The sequence below is a fragment of the Schistosoma mansoni genome, chromosome 4, assembly GCF_000237925.1.
Source record: "Schistosoma mansoni strain Puerto Rico chromosome 4, complete genome".
Lineage (NCBI taxonomy): Eukaryota > Metazoa > Platyhelminthes > Trematoda > Strigeidida > Schistosomatidae > Schistosoma > Schistosoma mansoni.
Genome location: NC_031498.1, coordinates 14,771,787 through 14,790,143, shown reverse-complemented (window position 1 = coordinate 14,790,143; position 18,357 = coordinate 14,771,787). Strand labels below are relative to the sequence as shown.

At 30.6% G+C, this 18,357-nt stretch overlaps 1 protein-coding gene and 1 non-coding gene across 2 annotated transcripts; both read left to right on the top strand.

The window, feature by feature from the left end:
* Positions 1-2,138: 2,138 nt before the first annotated feature.
* Smp_153900 (hypothetical protein) lies at positions 2,139-14,014 on the top strand (the record flags this gene model as incomplete). Its single annotated transcript, XM_018796930.1, has 4 exons — positions 2,139-2,218; positions 3,262-3,441; positions 7,854-7,948; positions 13,995-14,014. 4 exons carry the CDS (start codon positions 2,139-2,141, stop codon positions 14,012-14,014), a joined length of 375 nt encoding a protein of 124 aa, XP_018652023.1.
* A 3,074-nt stretch (positions 14,015-17,088) lies between these two features.
* Positions 17,089-17,160, top strand: Smp_tRNA_01383_Pseudo_TTG.1.1. The gene has a single exon. It is a non-coding gene (tRNA).
* Positions 17,161-18,357: the final 1,197 nt, after the last annotated feature.

The window sequence follows — 18,357 nt, the reverse complement described above, 5'->3', positions numbered from 1 at the left end:
AGTTTGTCGTCCCCATTTAGAGTACGGAAACATAATATTTCCCCCCTCTCACCAAAAGGATAAGGACACTCTGGAACGTATCCAACGTCGAGCCACGAAATCAGTTCGGGGACTCAAATTCAAACCTTACGAAGAGCGCCTTCAACCACTTAACCTTTACCCGTTAGAGTACAGGCGTCTTAGAGGTGACCTTCTCATGACTTACAGTATCCTTAATACTTCTGGTCATCCCCTTAAACATCTACTTAAATTTAGTCACAATACTAATTTATGGGGTAACACCCAGAAACTGGAGACCCAACATAGTGGAACGGAATACAGAAAGAACTTCTACTCCTTAAGAGTTGTCAAATGCTGAAATTCGCTGCCGACTGAGCTAATCCAAGCGACTTCCTAGGAGTCCTTTAAGACGGAACTTGATCTATTCTTCAGGCCTAAGGATAACATATTATTATGATTTACCGGCTTCTTTCTTTCCTATTATCGGTTATATACCTAGAATACTGCCTGGAGGTATTGGTTATCCACTTCTACTAGACACGGAAGCTCAATAAGCCAAAGCTTCTTCTATTCCGTACACAACCATTTGAACCATTTGAAGGACCAACTCAATGTGTGTTGAGTATTTAACTGGTCGAGTGATAAAATGCCTACCTTATTTTTTTAAGTGATTTACCTTGCCGATAGCTTAGTTTACCTGATTTAGTGTTGATTGTTTAAAACCACTGTCTTGTCAGTACCTTCACTGATATTTTCGCGTGTTTCAATATATATGATGAATATTCACTGCTGTCCCAAGTGGACGTCTGTTGGAATTAAGAAGTAATGATTCAGGGTTATCTCCGGTGACTTTTTCAGCCAATTCTTCTATTTATACTGTAAAATATTCTATTTATGATCGAATAGTAATCATTCCAATGAATAGTTAGGACAATTTTAAATTACTCTTGACTCATTGTTATGCATTACCTATTCTATACTCTGGAGCATAAAATTTTAGACTTTATGTAGAAACATAATCTTATGTGATAAGAAGTTTATATCGAATGTTTTAATGTCTATATCAATTCTACAAGTAAATATGTTAAAATTTGTTGCCATAACAATTATCGTTATTTCTTATACAGCTACACACACAATTGATAACAATAAACGTACCGTGAAATAAAATGTAATACATGGTACATTCAATAATTCAGCCGGCATTTCGATCGTTCGATCATGTATATTTGTTTATTTACGCTTTAAATTTATTTACTAGTGTGATTAAGCAATCTGGACGAGACGTTGTTAATTAACTCATTATCACATTTATTATTAGTTTCTATTGGTGAATGGTAAACGTTTGTATCAGAAAGAAACTGAATTCGAAGTTTTCAAAGCAATTATTTTCGAAATAGATGATGGAAAGCATTAAGCGACATATAAAAGTGGTGGTACAGTGGGACTAAAGCATATAGTGTTAGGTAAAAAGGTCATAAGAAATGAATTACAAGTTATTCACAAGCTTATTTACAAACTGCTTGTTGATATCATTGCAATGTCTACGAATTCTGTCTGAGAATTCTATATTGTACCAGATTATAATATTGAATAAAGCCATTAATAATAATAATAATAATAATAATAATAATAATAATAATAATAATAATAGAATTACTGGCTAGATGGAGCTATAACAAAGCACCATTGTTCGGCTAAGGGCAGAGATGTTGACAACTAGAACGTCTTCGGGTTGTGTTTGTCTGATGGACTTTTCTTGCACCAAAAAGGTTGTTTTTAGCCTAAAGGCACTCAGAATACTTCCATACAAAACCTATCCTTGAAACAATAATCATTGCAGTTCAATTTTGATTGATAACATTGCAAAAGCAGTGTACTCATAGGAACCTAACATAAATGACACTTGAAACAATGGACTATGTATACTTCTTTAACATTCCGTTAACTTTAAATTTTGTGTGGATTTTATAAAATTTTTTTGAAGAAAATGCTTTCATGTTGCACCTAATAGTAAACGAAATATTTCGTTTTTTTCAATTAGACTAATCTGTTTTTTGCTGTGCATATCAGTAGCTTGTTTGATCACTTATCGAGTACATGTTTGGTTAAAGCATTACGACAGTTTGGCATCAAAAATGATCATTTCAGCTTACGATGATCATCAAAGTAATTTGCCATTTCCCTTGATCAGTATCTGTAATATTAATCCAGCAAGGTGAGTGGATTTGTTTTTGTTCAAATAATAAAATAATTTGAGGTTTAACTGAGTGATCTGAATAAAATTTACACAGAAGTCACTTCACAATTAAATAATACCTGGAACCAACTGATTTTTACATGTTCTCAAAAACTGTCTGGAAAAAATAAACTTCCCTTGAATTTACAAAGAAACACTCCAATATCACACAAGAAGCAAGAATACAGTGAAAATAATGGACAAAATTAATCCTTTTGATAGCTGAGTGCTAGTAATATTTATAGATCAGCCGTAATATGTGAAGTTTTGCAGTGCTTTTGAAAGCAAAGCAAAACGATTCTTAGATGACCTAATTTTGCAGTCATTAAAAACTGAAAATAACTGGGCGAAATTATTTGCCAAACATAAACGTGGGACTATATTGATGAATACATGACCACTTATTAAAAGACTATAGATGTAAATCATCAGTTTTTGGAACGATAGGAAGTAATGAGTTACTATTAATACGTCGATTGTTGTTAGAACTGTGTTTTCAGTGAATATGTCGCCTAATCTTTGTGAAAGGAAAAATTATTTTTAATATTGCTAATCAAAGTTGGCCAAACTTCTAATCTTACTTTATGCTCTGTACCAAAGAAATGGGGATTACATCAGAGCATTAGATTTGCAAATTACTTTTTCATGTGCTTTCCAATAAGACGACACATCGCGAATATTTCGGTAACTTCTATAAATGAATTGGTGAATATTGATTACGTTAATGTACCACAGTCAGGTCACAAGTACCTAAAATGTATGTAACCCAAAGCAAAATTTATAACTAATGTATTATTGATGAGTTGTTGAAGTTTCTGCCAAAAGCAACCGAAACGCAAGGCTAATTTAAAACAATAACTACGGGGGCTTGATTATTTATCAGGTATTTTATGAAACCTTTAGCTTTCTAGAATTTGTTCACTTTTAAATACCAACTTTTTCATAAGCCTAATGTATAAACTGGGTTTTGTAAATACTTTTCTGAGGGTTTTTCCTGACATCAAGTTAAATCTTTTTTTAAGGGGAACTAAACTGTATGATATCCAGTCAGCTGAGTCGCAGGATCGTGGTGTTGATTACGAAATCTTTTCGGATGCTTTTCAAGGACGTCCAAGTGAAAATTTCCCAGAAAGCAAACTTGGAATGCCAATTTTCAAGCTCATGGACAAAGCATCTCATCAGATAGGTCAAATGTTAAGAAGGTAAAGTAAATTTAAATATCAGAGATAGCCAGTAGATGACTGACCATTACTGTAATCAAATTTCTGTTTCTCAAATATACTATAATCATTGACAGTATCGCATTTATAATGTGTATTAATGAACACAAATTTTAGCATTATTATTTCTTATGAATATTTCATGTGGTGCACACTGAGCCTCAAAGAGTGTTCTTTACTATAAACGTGTAATGGTAAGTGATCAAATCAGAATGTTTTTGATGAATGGTTAAACAGACTCAACCGTGGAGGTTTTTTAATCCAGTGATATGGTTAAGGCAGATTCCTCTTTAATCAACCGTATTTTAATTAAGAAACAATTATAATTTAAAAATCCCAAGCCTAACCACCCCAAAAACTTGGTTTCCTAGACGTTCCGACTTTTAACACTCAATTTTAGTCTGCTGTGCATTCATTTATACTTTTCCCGCACTGATTTGGCTTATTCAAAGTTTATTTACAGGGATTTATTAATTTTGAGGACGAAATATTAAATTAGAGCGAGCCAGCCCAAATTAGTGTAAAGTTCCTTGTATATGTATTCATGTATTTTGAACATAAAGATAAGATAAGCGTTCACTGCTTTTGATTTCCTTGATAAATTTGAACAAGGTGAAAACAGCATGACTGATAAGAACCTAAAGAAACTCTTTCTTCAGTCCATCTCCCAAACTTTATGAGCGAAACTGTGAGTGATATCTGAAGCATAATCGCGTCATTCCTAGTAGTTCAACCAGCATTTATTGTTGAATAATGAAACTATTTAAGGTACAAGAAAACCCCTTTTATTACAAAACGATTGTCGAAATATGTCAGATCTTTGTTTCTAACTTTACCAGTTATCGTAATTTTAAACCGTTTTCAACTGTTCAGAAACTTTGCAATATAGTATATTTATCGCGTTCTTCAAACTATCTTGTTTTCATTTTGCTCAAATTTTATAAATACAGAAATAGGTGACTGTAGTGTTCCTTATCATTACTTGAATGTGAATAAAGTGAGAAAATCGGAGAAAATGATGCTTAGTCTTCACTTAACCAGCGACGAGGTGCTCCATAATATTTTGTTCCACACAAACATCCCGCAAACAGACAATCTAAAAAAAATAACGAGGATAACGTTGGGTTAATTCCTTTTTACAGGAAGAATACACATCTTGAGCGAAAATGTATCGAAAAAGTTTCAGTTAAATTATTGTCCTTGTGTATATATTAATGATATTCTTCAAAGTGAAGTGAGACTAATTATAAATAGTCTTTCCAGTGGACAAAATCAAACTTCTTGAGCTAATTCAGATGATTATTCATCTTATAAAGTACTAATAATTATATTTTGTAGCCCTTTTGAGGCACATTGAAATTACTTAACAACGGTGTATTAACACATCCAAAGTCATCACATTGCAAAACTTAAAGATCTATAGCATCATAGTTAAAATAAGAGTTAATGAAGCCATGAACAACATATACAATTAAAAAAAAGCCACAGACAGCATTAAAAATTAATATCACGGATGGGTACTGTTTTAGAAGGGTTTCATTTTTTATTTTATTTTTGAAGGGCTTTGATCACATAAGTAAATATACCTATGGACCATTATAAAGACATTTTAGGTGGTTTAATAAATCTTCAGATTTATATTAGCGTTGCTTCTTGACTTGCTATGATATATTTTCGAATTATTTTGAAATAAAGTGCGGATCAAGAAGTTTTTATTTTCTGTAAGACAATAGCTTTTAAAGGTATACTTTATCTGTGAGGAAATCAAAATATATTTTGACTATGTAAAAAATTCACGGTTAAGGTATTAATGATGGGTAATAAAGTGAGTTAGATATTAGGCTTGATTTGAAAGGAATAAAATGAAAACTTATTCATCGGTATGATATGACCTACATCGTTTAAGGGAGAAAATTAGATTTGGTTATTGTCAAGACTAATTAAATTTTGTTTTTTACTTTTCACTTGTTTCATGGAATTACGTTTTTTGAGGATTTGAGCAATTTCTATGACTTCAGACAGTTGAATTCTACCGCAAAACAAGTAGATACACATATACATATTCATATACGTATTCAATCATGGTTTTGAAATCTTATTCTAATAAGTTTTATTCTGCTGGAGCATTTATTTAATTTCCTAAATGATAACACGTTATACTTGTTCTTTGAATCAAATGATTTAATTTTGGGTATCAACAATTTTAAAATTTTATCTCCGTTAGAAGCATATAAGTAAAGAAGAATGTGGAGCACTTTGCCTGTTATTCAACGAACTTTATTCATTGACTGTGAAGCATTTGCTTTTTTATAATGCTAATAATCGTACTTTTCCAGTTAACGTCATTTTTGAGTTATAGGGAAAATCTTTGAACGGTTATGTATAACCTTGAAAGATTACAGTATTTTAACACAACTAAAACTAACAAAACGTACTATATTAAAATAAAACGTAAATGTTTAAAGCATGATTATGTGTCCTTATACCATTCGGATACATGCAAAATTTTGTTTTGTGGAAAGTTATTGACATGAAATAGGCTAAACAATATGGCTATTAGTATTTTGTCCACCCGCCAAATTGATTTTGGAGTGTTTGTTCATATCCGTGTTAATGGTTTTATCAGATGATACATATATATATATATATATATATATATATAATGTTTATTGTTATTATTCACGTTAAACTGAGATTTATGTGCTAGTTTAACGATAACTATCGAGACGATCTTAACTACAAAAGCTAAACAGATATTTTGTAAGACATTTCGCACTGTATTTATCAACAAAAACTAAAAGGAACTATTATTTACATATTTTAAGTTGTCTATCGTTCTGAACTTACATGCATGCGGTTGTGTGTTTATTTTTTATTCCCGTGGCCATACTTAACAACAAACACTTAGAATCCCTATGAATCCGAAATTCTTAGGCTTTACTATCATTACAAAATCGGAAATTCAATGCTGAGTATCATCATTATGTTCTGGTAAAATGCTTGCGAATAATTATTTCTTTGTTAACATATTGAAATTTTAGATCAGATCACAATTTTAAGTTGCAATAATGGAATGAGGAGACAAAGATTATCAAGTTTGTGTAATATATTTTACTCAAATAGTGCTATGTTGAAATGGAGACTTAAATTAACCATTAATAGGACATTTTATGCAACCCAACTTGACATTATTCAAAAGACAACTCTATGTTTTAACAAAAACCCAGACAGTATGTAAGCCATTGTGTTACATCCCACTGTGTCTATAAATTTTCGTGTATGTGCGCACATAGGGAGGAGCAATCTCGATCTGCAAGTAAGTGTGGTTGAACACATACCTAAATGGTTGTAAAAACAAATGAATTCCAATAGTCAAGTAAGATCATAAGATAGACAACTATCTTGCTTTATTGTGAGACATTTGGTTGTGACCGGTCATAAGGTTGATATCAAGTCAACCTTTGTAGTTTTGTACAAAGCTTTCAAGGGCGTATAACAGGGTTTATTGAATTCTTGACGTTATTGAACTGGAACCCTCTTTTTGTGTCCAAGAATAATTTGTTCTTACCCTTAACCTACCCTGGTAATACTGATTTATTATTCAGCGTGGTTTTCACATTGTTTTTATGTACTTTATTGTTCTTCGTTTCCACTTACCTTTTAATTTATCTGGTTGACCTTTTATTTCTCATATAACAATGTCCTAACAAGTATATGTGTAATCAGATTGGTCGAAATGTATTGCGCAAATAAATTAAATAATCCTGATAACCTTCATCTTCTCATTGCATTATCGAAAGTTATCAAAATGACTAATTATTTTAAATTGATTAACAAACAACAGAATTAACAATTTAGACTCATGGAGAATGTTGAATTTCGGTCAAGATCATGAATCGATCAATGTCAGACCAATATTGAAAACCTGGAAGTACTGAATGGCCGATTCGTCCCAGTACGGGGTCGCTCAGCAGTGCTCACCCACGACCTCGCTCGTGGGGTTCGAACCCAAGACTTTGATCCTGCGCGCGAACGCCTAACCTCCAGACCACTGAGCCGGCGTCTATCGGTGTCAATGTCTAACTCCGACTAATCTACGATATTGCGCGACCATCTTCCATTGTCGTCCAGTGCCCCCAGGCTTTCAATGGTGGTCTAACATTGATCGATTGATAATCTCAATCAAAATAAAATATTTATTATTGAATTGAAAGTTATTTAAAAGAGACTTAAATCTTGGTCATTTTTTTCAACAATCTGAGAATAATCTTGTATAAAGTATTTATTCACTTGGATGCTGTTCATAAATGTTTTTCTATTATTAAACGTTGTTACATAAATAAGTAATAAAAAAGCATCTATAAAAAGTTAATGTATATTATCGTTTTTATTAGCTGTAAAGTCGGCCAAAGACATTGTTCTGTACTGAATTTTACAAAGAGCATTCTACCGAATGGTGCTTGTTACACATTAGCTGGCGATTTAACCGGTAAGTTAACACGAGAATTCTCACTTTTTAGTACTCACTTTCACATGACTAAAATTTCTCTTCCTGTAGTTTACATATATTCACTAGACATTCAAATAGCCAATTGGTTATCTTTAATTGGTTTTAGAAGGCAAGAATGAAAGTATGCCTTCAAATTTCTGTACCTAATTCCATACAAACGTATGCGTAGCATTGATAAAGTTACCGAAACACTTTTTCTGATCGATCATTATTTTTCATCCGTATGATATGTTTTCACGCTATTCGTTAAACATCGCATTCTTTTATTACATAGTTATAAAGAAGTACTATCTTCATCAATAAGCACATCCAACTAGTAATATTACATTATTTTTAATATGGGACTGGAAGTAATGTAATTTTTTTAAGCTTTTATTAGCCTCTTGGTTAAACGTTGACTTCCTGAAATCAAGCATACACTAATATTTGGTAATAGTTGTTAGTCATAGAAATCTACTGACTATAATGGCAATATGCCTTTCTTTAAAAATTAATTATAAACAATTTAGCTATAATGAAATAAATGATTAGTCAATTTTACCTAAAATGCACTGACAGAATTTATTCATTTACAAAAATATGCCTAGAGCAATAATAATATTATTGAAGAAGTTGTTTTCTGTAAGTAAAAAGACTTTATGATAAACTTTGAGAAAACATTCTTGTGGATAATTTTAATTATTATGCAACAGTGGCAAACATTCAATTATCATTAAAGGTTTTTAGCTTCATTTAAAATTGTACAATAAAGATAATAATAATAATTATTATTACTAATAGACGAACTGATACATATATTTATTTATTACTTAGACTATTGATAAACCATTCAGAATTTCTCATTCATCATACATTACATCAGATCGCATAGACAGAATTAAACAACGAAAGGAAGTGAATGGTAAAAAAAAGTAAAAATAATTATAAAATTTAATTTTCACAAAATCAAAGTGCTAAAGATGATGGAAAAATTGTTGTAGTCTGTATCAACAATGGAAATACAAATTAGTAGTTTGTTTTGGTAGAATTAATATTACTAGCTCTGTTTTATTAGTATGAAGCCAGTACATACTTTAATCATTATTAGGTAGGTTTATACGACTAGAATTTTTATTACTTGTGGATTATGGAGTATTTTGAATATTTATTTATGGTGAATAATATGCTTTTTATAGGAAAAAAAATGGTGGTATTTTAAAACTGCAAAGACTGGAAATATATCACAGTGCCGGCAGCAGAACATCATCTATACAGCATGATTTATTGCGTAACCTTTCTGTTGATATATTCAAACAAATAATTAAATATCAAAAATAAATATAATAATACTGATACAGAAAACGACATATTTAGATTATAAACATAACTCTTCTAGAAAAAATACGAAATGGTACTAGAGTTTATCGTGATTATGGCTATTTAGTTATTTATGGTTCTTCGAAAAATAAGCATGAGTAAAGAAACATATTTATATCATAACGTCTATAAATCAAATTATTACCGATTAATAACAAGATGATTTGCATAAGTGATTTTTGACTGCAAGATTATTTTTTAACTATCAAAAAATAGATTGATAAGATCAGTTAAATTATGCCATTTCGCCGATCTCAACAATATTTTATACAAAAAACTATGTGTAGAACTGGAACATAATTTTATTGCATATAGTACGAACAAAACAAGCTGGTTTACATCAATTTAATTAGTAAATTTAGGTAATCGGTTGAAAAAAACTAACTTACATCTAAAAGTTACTTTTTGTGAAGAAAAATGATTAAGCAGTAGTAAAGAATAAGTTTTTTGTCATTGAGTTCTATAATTTCAATAGAACAGTGTATCAAGATTTCTAATGATGATTGATGACCATTAGGTAGTTGTTCATATTGATTAGCCTGGATAACATACGTATACTGATTATTCAATGAATGTAATACTCGAAGTAATATTAGGCGAATTCGATTAATAATGGTATGAAACAATTAGAAAAACCCATTTCTTATGAAGATGATTAACTGTTGAACTTAAATCACTTTATATAGCGTAACAAAAATTAAGGACAGGGATGTCTCATTGTTGATTCACACAATGATCTTCGTATAAAAGTATAGACCATATATGTGAAAAAGCTTAATAGACTAAATTCGCCATACAGATTTATAGCATCCAATCTAACTGAACATAATTATCTCCACATTATTTGTATCATTGCTATCCGAATAAATTCCCTGATTATCTTCGTCAGTGTACAGTCCATTTCACATGACTATTATCCAGGTCTTTAGAATGAAATAAACAAACCAGTCCTCGAAATTGTAGCACAAATTTCAGAATAAATGAATGCACTAATCAGTCATCGTAGTTTAATGTCGAAATTATTCACCTGCATGTTCCAAATTAGACAATTTTATGTTTGCCCTTATGAACAGTTCTTTTAATAACACAAAGGACTAAGCAATGTACAAGTTAACATTGGAAATAATTACACAAAATAAATATATGGATAATCGGTACAACTTGACTAGCTTGCTTGGTTTCCTATCATTTAGTCGTATTTTGTTTTTCTCTCATTATTGATTTGCAAGATGAAATCTACAAAACATCAGTCAGTATAACAAAACTGAACAAATGCTTTACTATTTCTGTAAAACAAAATATGTCAATATTCAATAGTAAATGTGAAAACCTAAGACATTTTGTCTCGTAGAGCACAGTAAACCTGGTCGCAATGAAATGATGTGATATCATCAACAGGGTTTGAAATCTCTCTCTTTTACTAAACAGTAAATTTAAACAGAGTTGTAGTTCATACATTAATTACAACAATTTCTTTTATTAAAAATACTATAGGCAAGTCCATAGGTTTCTTTCATTACCTTCATTTGTTCTATATTAGACTCTATTTGTATTTCTAAGAGTTTGCTTATTTCCTCAAACCAGTGTTTCAAAACCTTGCCTAGTTCAATCTGATTATCTGAGTTCAAGTAATAAAGATAAATAATAGTATAGGAAGAAATATCAACATATATGCTTGATAAAATTAGATTTGTGCTTAAAAGTATTGTTTGAAAAGAAAAAAGAATCATTAACATAACTGTTTGCTAATTTAAAACCAGTTTGGTAGAGTTTTGAAGGATTTATGGCTCAGAAATAAGGTCAATAATCGATAGACTGTAAATTATCAATACATTTCAATTACTTGAAGCTGTATTAACCAAGTATTTTTCCCTTTAAAAATCTACCAGTTCAAATTATATGTGTCATCATTGGACTGAAGGATAGTTTTTAGTTAAAACATTATGATTTCATTAAATTAAGTAATGCTTACTATATAGTGACCTTATTACTTTGTAGATGAATGATTTTGAAGGAGGTTTATGTCAACAGCTACTTTATTTCACTATGTCTATATTGCAAATTGTATTATGAAGAATGGTCAAGATTAACCACAACTCTTAGAAAATGTCTATTTGCAAAAAATATCTATTGTCATTCATAGATGTTTAGTGTTTTAATTAAAAAGAAGTAATAAGTGATATTTCCAAGAGAATATCAAGTAAAATGATCTTTCTGGGATTGTTTTGCTATTGCTTACGAATTTTTTTAATACAGAAATCCGTATTTCACTGACTGACATGAATTTCTCAAAAGTCAGTCAAATATTCCCCATGGAAGCTTAATTAAATTAGTACATTGAGTAAATAATCCTAGTATGTCAACTATTCGTGACACCTTTGCTTTATGTAAATCGATTATTCCTTTTGCATCAAATAGACAAATTTGGATGAATTTAATAGTTGAATTCGTGAGTTGAATAAAGCTAGATCTCGAAGCACTGGACGGCCGTTTCGTCCTAATACAGGGCTCCTCAGCAGTGCGCGAGTGGGACCATGTATGTTTAGTGAAACTTCAGATCTAGAAATTCTACTATTTACATATTTCGACTTCATCTTATTTGCAATAGGGTACGATCGTCACTTGATGTTACCGATAACTTTTAGTTGTAAACACAGTTCCGTAAACCCATTAGTTTATGACATCTCATCAGTTAGTGGAATAGGTTTTTTCTGTCATTATGCTAAGAAAGTTTAAGTTATTGTAGGGAAACAAACCAATAATTGTGTTACTGCAGTGGACGCTACTCACAAGGATGTTTGTAAGCAGTGTGTAGCGTTTCAATACATTGACAGCACGGAGTCGGCAGAGCACTTGGAGGCCAGACGAGAAGACAGTTAAGGTTGCAGAACACACCGAAAGATGCAAATGGACAATTGAAGGCTATGAATCTGTATTATGTAAATACCTTGTAACATCTCGCTATAAATATATGTCCCTCCTACATATTGTCTTGTTATACGTGATTAGTTTTATTTGCTATAAAATACGATGTTTATTAGTACAAATTAACTGAGTTGAACTTGACGAATACCAACTATCGGAATTATTCTAGAAAAAATATGTTTTACCGTTTTACGTTTGCAGGTATCGCTTGAATAAATCTTTTGCGGAATCCCCGTTATTAGCAAATGAAAAATTTAGATCTTTGATAACATACTTTGTCAGTTAGTACTAATTTTATAACAAATATTAATAAAATTCAAATCAATCAAACCATTGCAAAACTACTTTGCAAATGTGATACATGATGTCACTCATTTATAAGAATGTAATAAAACGTGGTGTTCTTTTTGCAATAAGGGTTGGAGATTAATGAAGTGAAACAGCATAATAACATGTAAAACTATAAATTCACCAAAAACATAATGAGCCACCCATCATGAATATGTTAAAGGTAATTTATTTCAAACTCTGTAAAGCCTATAACAAAAATAGGATGACTACGCGACGACGTTGAGACACCTATTGACATTATTTCTCAAGAAAAATTTTTATTTCCAGTTTACAAATACTTTTTAATCTGCTTATACTATAATCGTCAATCAATTCTTTCTAAGGAAGTGTTCTCAAAATCTTTTTAATTTATATTGTTTCGGCATCTGCCTCGATTAAATTTCAGACAACTTTCATATATCTGTTTTGTTGAACTGTAAACACAGTAAATACAAGAATTATACAAATATATTATTTATTTATAATACATTTTATGCTTAGTCTTTAATCTTATTCAAAATTATCAAATCAAAACTTGGTAATGTTACTTACATAATAGCTGTATGTTTAAAATTATGGAATATCTAAACCTTCGACAAGAATATATCCTTTTTTGTAGAGATATTTCGTAATCTATTGATCTTCGTATAAAGATAAGTTAAATGTTCACATTTTAAATTTTTATTTATTATTCTACATCTGATTGAAATAAACAAGGCTACTGATATTATAAGCAGAGATTGGTGGTATCTAGCATTAGAATCCAGAACGCGCGTTTCTTCGTATTTGGGACTTGTCAGTTGAATGTATCTTTATTCCAGAGTTGAGGTTTACTCTAGGACTCGAACCCAGTACCGTTCTCTTCAAACGCCGTTACATTATCCATTTAGCTACTGAATCCAGATAGACAACACCCATCTTTGCTTATAATGCTTGAGAGTTAAGGCAGTATTGAGGGGATCCACATGCGATGCACATATGTTGATAAGAGACTGATCAACCGCAGTCCTAAACATCAATGGTAAGGTTCAAACGAACTATACGAAAATCACTTATAGTCACTGATGTTTAATTCTCTAGTATGTTTTTAATAGTTTAACAATAATGTACTTATTTTAGACAGAACAATAAAGCAATAGACGTTATTTTAGTTTGTAGCCACAAAAAATATTCTTTTATAAGTACAAATTTTATGTTTCATTCTTTTTGCTTACTTAATAAGAATTATTTTAGTTTCATAAAGCTTAACAATATTATTTGTAAGTCTCTATTGATTGATTAATGATTTCAAAGTAAAAAAATTAAACAATTAGTTGGTTATTTAATTCATGAACCTATGATTAATGGATTAAGTTAATTCCATCTATTTTTTGTTGCTGTAATAATATGTCATAACTCAATTAATCTAAATTAGAATCGTATATGTTTGGTTGAAAACAAAATGACAATTAAAATATTAGAAATAACTGGTATAGGTGTTCTCTATTAAATGATATGTATGGTATTATAAATAAAATACTATTTGTCTAAAAAAATAACATGTATGTTTATCATTTGAAATAAGTGAAAGTAAGAAGTAAACTGAAAGAAAACCAAAAAGCTAAATGAGAATCAGCATTTGTTTTTGAATTAGTCGAATGAAGATAATAATTTCAAACGTTATCAATAGTTTTACCGAGATCAGCTAGGGTCTTAAGCAAACAATAACGTGTATTAATGTTTAGTGTTAGTTAACTTGTGACATACATCGATTGAAATTTTAAATTGTATTCCCACTTTTTCTTTTTTTAACCTAAAGGAAAGTCTAGCTAAATTGAAGAAATTGTTATGAAATCCTTAGTGAGTATGGAGCAAGTTCTTTTAGGGAAGAAGAATTCAATAAACCACTTTTAAGGTTAATAGATGGCAGATTTTTCGAACTAAAGTATTCATATATTGATTAAAGGAAATATTTAGTCATGTTAATAATATGGACCCAACTGTTACTTGAATGCATATTCTAGAGTTTTAAGCTACCTGTGATAAAACACATGTATTAGTTTTACATGTATATGAAAATTCCGCTGGCGAAATCACAGAATAATTCAAAATATTTTGTGATAATATATTCAATTTATTCAACTAAAAGGATAGCTGTCGCTTAAGGCAACTGTGATATTCTGAATATCGTTTCTTTGATTTGTATACAACTACATTTCGGGTAAATGTTTTAAAAGATATGTTATGATTTATATTGATGTTTGTCCGTAAAATATACTAACTTATTTAATTCGTTTCAAAGTGCCAATGTTTATTTAGTGGAAATAAGCGTAAGCAAACATAAATTCCAAAAAGCCTAAATTCTAGAATACCAAGGCAGAAGTTCTAAGACGGAAAGTGATGGACAATTTACATTCGAGACTATTTGTTACCAACTTGTCAAACATTGAAATCAGGCAAATATCTCCTTTACTTTAGTTTATAATTTTCATTCAGTGAACGTCCAACCTTAATTAGGAAATAAAACCGATCACTCTACGGTTTCGTGAAAGTTATGTCAATATTTAACCACTAGTTTAATTTTTATACTTTTAAACGATTTAAACAACTGTGTGATTATCATAAACTATTGTTATTGAACATCTAATTTCATTTCTAACCGTTGATATGTTTTAGAATGTGACGAAACTAACGTTCAGTTTCAGTACGTTTTGAATTAACCTGTGACTAAGTTGAATCTATAATGGAATCTTTCTTTTAATTATTTAATTTCATATGAAATGCTGAGGTAAAAAAATAATATTCTATTACGATATATATATATATATATATATATATATATATATATATACGGCAACTATAAAAGTCTCCTGTATAAACTTCATTCTCCGAACAGTCTGGATTCATGTTTTTTTGTTTTCTCGTGTTTTAAAAGATAAGAATGATTTAGGAAAAAACTTCTTAGGGTAAGTTTGATTACATATTTCTTCAGACGATTATTGTTTCCTTTTTCACAGTCCATCATTTTTTTACAATGCTATTATGATAGTGTGATAGGGAACTCAGTGAAGTTTCACTCTACAACCTGTAATTTCCCTTCGGTTATCTGACAATGTCACGATGATATTCATGAATATATATTTCGTATAAAAAGTCCGTGAACATGATTTTGGGCGTAATAATCATTTTTTCTACAAACTTCCCTAAATTTATTAGCGGATTAATTCCATTCTACACATTTGTGTTGTTAAAACTAAATGTCATATTTTCTTGTTTTTATTGAGAATAAGGCACCGCTTCAAATTGAAGTAAGAAACAACATACAGTTGAAGAACTCCGTAATTTACTGTCTGTCACATAATTCATATATCTAGTGGTCATGTATAAGATGTTATGATTTGTGTGTTATGGTTTATCTACTGTCTTACGAAATGTAGGTCTAGAAGTTTGCGTATAAGCGAAATATGTATATGCTCTAAAAAAATTTTAACTCATCTGGTAATAATAATATTTATGCAGAACTAAACATTCATTTATGAGCCTAAAATCATATTCTATAAATCATATTCCTTCTAAATACATAAACTGTCTTTTTTCGATGTATTCCTGTTGTTCGCCTTCTCCTCCTCTCGCTTTACTGAAAGCAAAAGTCAAAATTATTTACTGACGTTTATTTCATATTTTGTTTTGTTTCATTATATCAATAAAAATAGTACTACCATTTGTAATAAAAATTGTTTCAGGCTTCTTTTGGTATAAGAGATATTTAAAATGTAGAAATTATTTGTTTGACTAAATCTTATGAAACGATTGGGAGGATGTGGGATACTATAATTGCATTTATATAGCTCTCACTTACATCACCTTCTCAAATACAGTGGAATATATTTGACGTTTGGACTTTGCTGAATTATTTGGTGTAAAACAGTCATGATTGTTTATATTAAACTTTTTCAGAGTTTAGTACATATTACAGTCGTATCGTATCAGTCACTAATTATTCTTGTTGGAGCTTTGCAGAACGTTTATTTTGTAGTGTATGAAGCCTAAAAATGTACATCAAACTAGCTGATAAACTCTGTGGTCTCCAAGAGCGACCAAACATTGGAGTCTGAACAGATAATATCAACGAGTTAAATGAGCTTTGGAGAAAATTAAGTGAAAGAACGGGTAAAAGTGTGTCGATTTAATTTTAGTTGAATGAAAACTTTGTGAAAATATTCAGGACTTTGGAATGATGCATTATTGGATTAATATCATTTGTTTTCATCTCAGTGATATTTGAAAGCCTTTTTAATAACGTTATCGCGAGTATTGACTTGTTGTCGTTTACTTGTATCTTCCCATTGTTATTTTGGAGTGCAGTTGATCAGTCTCTTGTTGACATACATCGAGGCGGTCCGTACAGGATGCACATATGCCAATTAGAGACTGATCAACTGCAGTCCAAAATAACAATGGGAGAATACAAATAAACAGCAACAAGTGAATATAACTTCACCCCATTGCACAAGCAGGTGGCTATCATGACTCAGTAGCTAAGTGGATAGCGCGATGGCGTTTGAAGTGAAAGGTACTGGGTTCGAATCCCAGAGTAAACATCAACTCTGAGATGCGGGTACATCCAAATGACGAGTCCCGAATAAGACGAAACGCGCATCCTGGATTCTACTGCCAGCCACTATCCATCTTTGTTATCGCAAGTGTTTACAGAGTTGGTAGTAAACACTGACTGTCAAACTAAAATGAATCATCCTTTTATTATATGTCATTTGTTCATGATTTGTAGTTTTACTGTAATATCACTACATTTTATAAAATAATCTTTTTAGTCTTTTTAATTATATAGTATGTTAGGAGAATTATCAGTGAAGTACAAATATAATTTAACGGGTCATTATTTTTAAAGGTAGATATTCAAACTTAATGTCTATAACTGATATCAGTATCACACTAGTTTAATAGTCACTCTTATTAATTCTAAAGTTGACTGTAGTAAAGTTGGGTAGTGAGTGTAGTGCCGTGCTTCGATAATAGTTCATTTCGATAACCGTTATTATACCAATCTTAACGGTGTATAAAATCAGAAGGCAAAAGGAAGCGGCAACTACATTTTTATTGATAATCGATGCAGACCAGAAAGCTGTGGGCACATGAGCAAGTGTAAGCGAGCGAAACAGATGATGCATAGTGGAGATGGCTGGGAAGCCAACTCGTTATGAGCAAACATTACTCAATATTTATAATCGGACAAAAATGAATGACAGACATATGATGAATAGGATACGAAGGGTACACACATATACGCTCATATAAAAATATAGTCAAGGTTAATAAGAGAATAATTAACAAGATCAAAATATGACTCATAATGGATGGGTGAATTAGCTAGGCCAGTAGCTAGAATAAAGTATATGGGCTTAACATATAAACCGATACTACATGAGAAGTAACTTTGTATATAGCATTGTTAGCTTCGCTAAGTTGAGTTTGAAAGTATTATTGTTACATTGTTTTGTTATTATTTCTATAAAATTCATACATAATTTAAAAGCAGTAACAAGAGCCCAAAAATGTATGGTTTTGATTATTTTCACTATTTGTACTTCATTCTTACTGTTGAAACAACTTTAGAGAGAGTGTATTAATTTAATAAGTATATTAAATTGACTACTTTTTCAAGCTGTTATTTAAATGAAAAATCTGCTAGACAATTAAAATTCATAATGCACTAAAAGGCTGTAAATTAGATTAGATATTTGTAATGAAGAAAAAACTGGATGAAAAAAAGAATATGT